Genomic DNA, 2,500 nt, shown 5'->3' on the forward strand with positions numbered 1-2,500 from the left:
AACGCACACGAGGTGAGGGGCGTGGGGCGCGCCCTCGGGCAGAGGGGCGTGGGCGAGCGCGCCCTCGGGCAGAGGGGCGTGGGCGAGCGCGCGTGGGCGGCTGGGCTACGTGTGGAGGGCGCGCGTCTGTAGGGTTGGGGGAACACGCGGCACCCCAGGCGTTCTTAGCCGCGCTTTGTGGCCTAAGGCCGGGCGGGCGAGAGCTCGGGAGGGGCAGCTGGGTCACAAAGCCCCCTGCTCGGGCTCGAGCTGGCGGGCGAGCGGCGTCGGCTCTTTGTGCCTTTTCAGGAGCGCTTTAATCCGAACCGCGCCGGGCGAGCTGCGCTTGTTGACAGGCGGGCGGGCGCCTATTATGCAAGCGGCCTGCGCCCGCGGCCACAGCCACTCCTCGTGGGGGGATTCGGCGATTTCCGGACCGCGGCCCGGCACCGCCTGTGGCCCCCTTCCCTTACCCCTTTTGGCAGGGTCACTCAAGCAGGGGCAGCTCCCAGAGGGCCAGGCCCTGCGGCTGGTGGGCTGCCTTGTCCCATATCGCCCGTGGGCAGCCACTTGGGTAGCAGCGAGATGGGCTGGGGGGAGGGGGCCGAAGGGCCCCAGACTGTCACTGTCTGTTTATCTCCCAAGACCGTTTGTATTCACACTGGCCAGGCTGGGGGAAAGGTCTCTCCTTGGGTGGGTGGGTGCAGCGGCTTATGGAGAAGAGGGGACGAGGCCAGATAGTACTGCGAGCGGCCCCACCCAGAGCAGCCTGGGGAAGGGAACCCGGTGCTGATCCGGATGGAAGTTATTTTATCCATGTCTTGTCCTGTACCTACACCCACCCTCATTCAGTGTCTTGTAGTAGTTGCAGAGCACATCTGGAAACTGGGTTCCCTTCTTCCCTCTCCCCTCCACACACCCCAGTGGGAGGGTAGTAACCCTGGGAGGCCACCCCTCTGACATGGGGGGGGAGGGGCATAGCCCTTGCCCATAGGAATCCTGCGGGGAAGATTGTTGACTGATATGGGGATCTCGGTGCTTCTTGGGCTGGGGGAGGGAGAGAAACCCGCAGGTAATAGAGGGGCTGAGTTTCCAAGCTGAACTCCAGGGATTCCTGAGATGGAGACACTTCCATGGAAGGAGCATGTATTGCCTTCTGGCTCCTGTTTTGCTGCTTGCCTCTGATCCCATCTGCCAGGGTCGGAACTGGCGGGCCTTGCTGCAGACATTTTCATGATTACAGGCCATGTGGCCATTCTGTAGCCTTGTCTCCAGGAGAGAGGAGGGCGTATGTGTGTATTGGTGGAGTGGTTTGGAAAAAAAAGGCAGATGGGCTGGCCTCAGGCTTGTCCCCAAGGGACAAAGCTGTGTGGTGAGATTGCTGGTATAGTGGGCTCTTAGAACTGAGTTGAGGAGTGGGAGGAGGTCAATACTGGAGTGCTGAACTCAGTCCCTGGCCCAGGGGTGGTTCCAAGGGGTAGGTCTTCATTGCCTTCCTAGTGAGCCTCCAGGTTCTGTGCACCTCTGTAAGGCTGGAAGGGAGCCTCTCTACCTGCCTTAGGGGCCAGAATGCCCTGGTGTCTTTGCTTTCCCATTGGTCCCTGGCTTCCTGTTTGCAGGTTTCAAGTGTTGCAGAGTACTTGGTAACCAGCCTCTCCAGGCCAGCCCAACACTTCTCCTTGCAGTATTTTCCTGCCAGCTGTTGGGACTTGTAGATTAGTCACTCAGCTTTTATAAGCAATTCCTGAAAAGAAAATTCCCCCTCTGGTGCTGACTATGGCAGAGGAGAGGAAGTGGCAGCCTGAGGCAGCCCAGCTCTAATTAAAGCAACCTGAGAGATGATTGCTGCAATTGCTAGGAGGAGGAGAGGGGGCCTCGCAGGTGGAGGCAGAGCCCCTGCTGAGTGGGACCTGCTGTGGGGACAGGTCCACACAATCCCAGCCTAGATACTGGGCCAGCATCCCAGCCTTCTCCATGAGCCGAGGTCCTGGATTAATACTGGCATAGTGTTTTCTTTCCATAGATCAGATTTCTCATCTTGTTAATAAGCACAGCCTCCAGAGCCACTTGAAGTCAGCTGTTGTGGTCTCAGAGCAACAGGGTTTTGCATTATTGAGCTGACAGGCCTGCTGCCTTCCCTGAGCCTTATTGTCTGCAGGGGTCAGATCTTGGAGTGGGGCTGGGGGTTGGTGAATGCAGGCGGGTACCAGTACCATGAATGTGTGTGACATCACTCAAGTGAACCCATTGCCTTCAAGTCAATTCTGACTCCTGGCCACCCTGCAGGGCATAGTAAAACTTTTCTCTAGGGTTTCCAAGGCTGTAAATATTCATGGAAGCAGACTGCCTCATCTTTTTCGCTTGGAGAGGCTGGTAGGTTCCAACTTCCGACCTCCTGGTGAGCAGCCCAGTGCCTTGGTGACACTATTGATAAGTGCTGTGGAGTTGGTTCTGACTCATAGCAGCTTTGTATTGGGTTTTTGAGGAGTGACTGGTGGATTTGTACCACTGACCTTGTGAT

General features: G+C 57.8%; 1 protein-coding gene across 1 annotated transcript in view; it reads right to left on the reverse strand.

Moving 5' to 3' along the window:
• Positions 1–1,955, reverse strand: part of LOC102841059 (putative uncharacterized protein ASB16-AS1-like) — a 2,191-nt gene extending 236 nt beyond the window's left edge. Inside the window, exons 1-3 of the mRNA XM_006875839.1 lie at positions 1,811–1,955; positions 227–569; positions 10–126 (exon numbers count right to left, since the gene is read on the reverse strand). Coding sequence (XP_006875901.1) covers positions 10–126; positions 227–569; positions 1,811–1,955 — 605 coding nt within the window. The remainder of the gene's footprint in view (positions 1–9; positions 127–226; positions 570–1,810) is intronic.
• Positions 1,956–2,500: the final 545 nt, after the last annotated feature.

This window comes from Chrysochloris asiatica, unplaced genomic scaffold (assembly GCF_000296735.1).
Source record: "Chrysochloris asiatica unplaced genomic scaffold, ChrAsi1.0 scaffold00340, whole genome shotgun sequence".
In the NCBI taxonomy this organism is placed as follows: Eukaryota; Metazoa; Chordata; class Mammalia; order Afrosoricida; family Chrysochloridae; genus Chrysochloris; species Chrysochloris asiatica.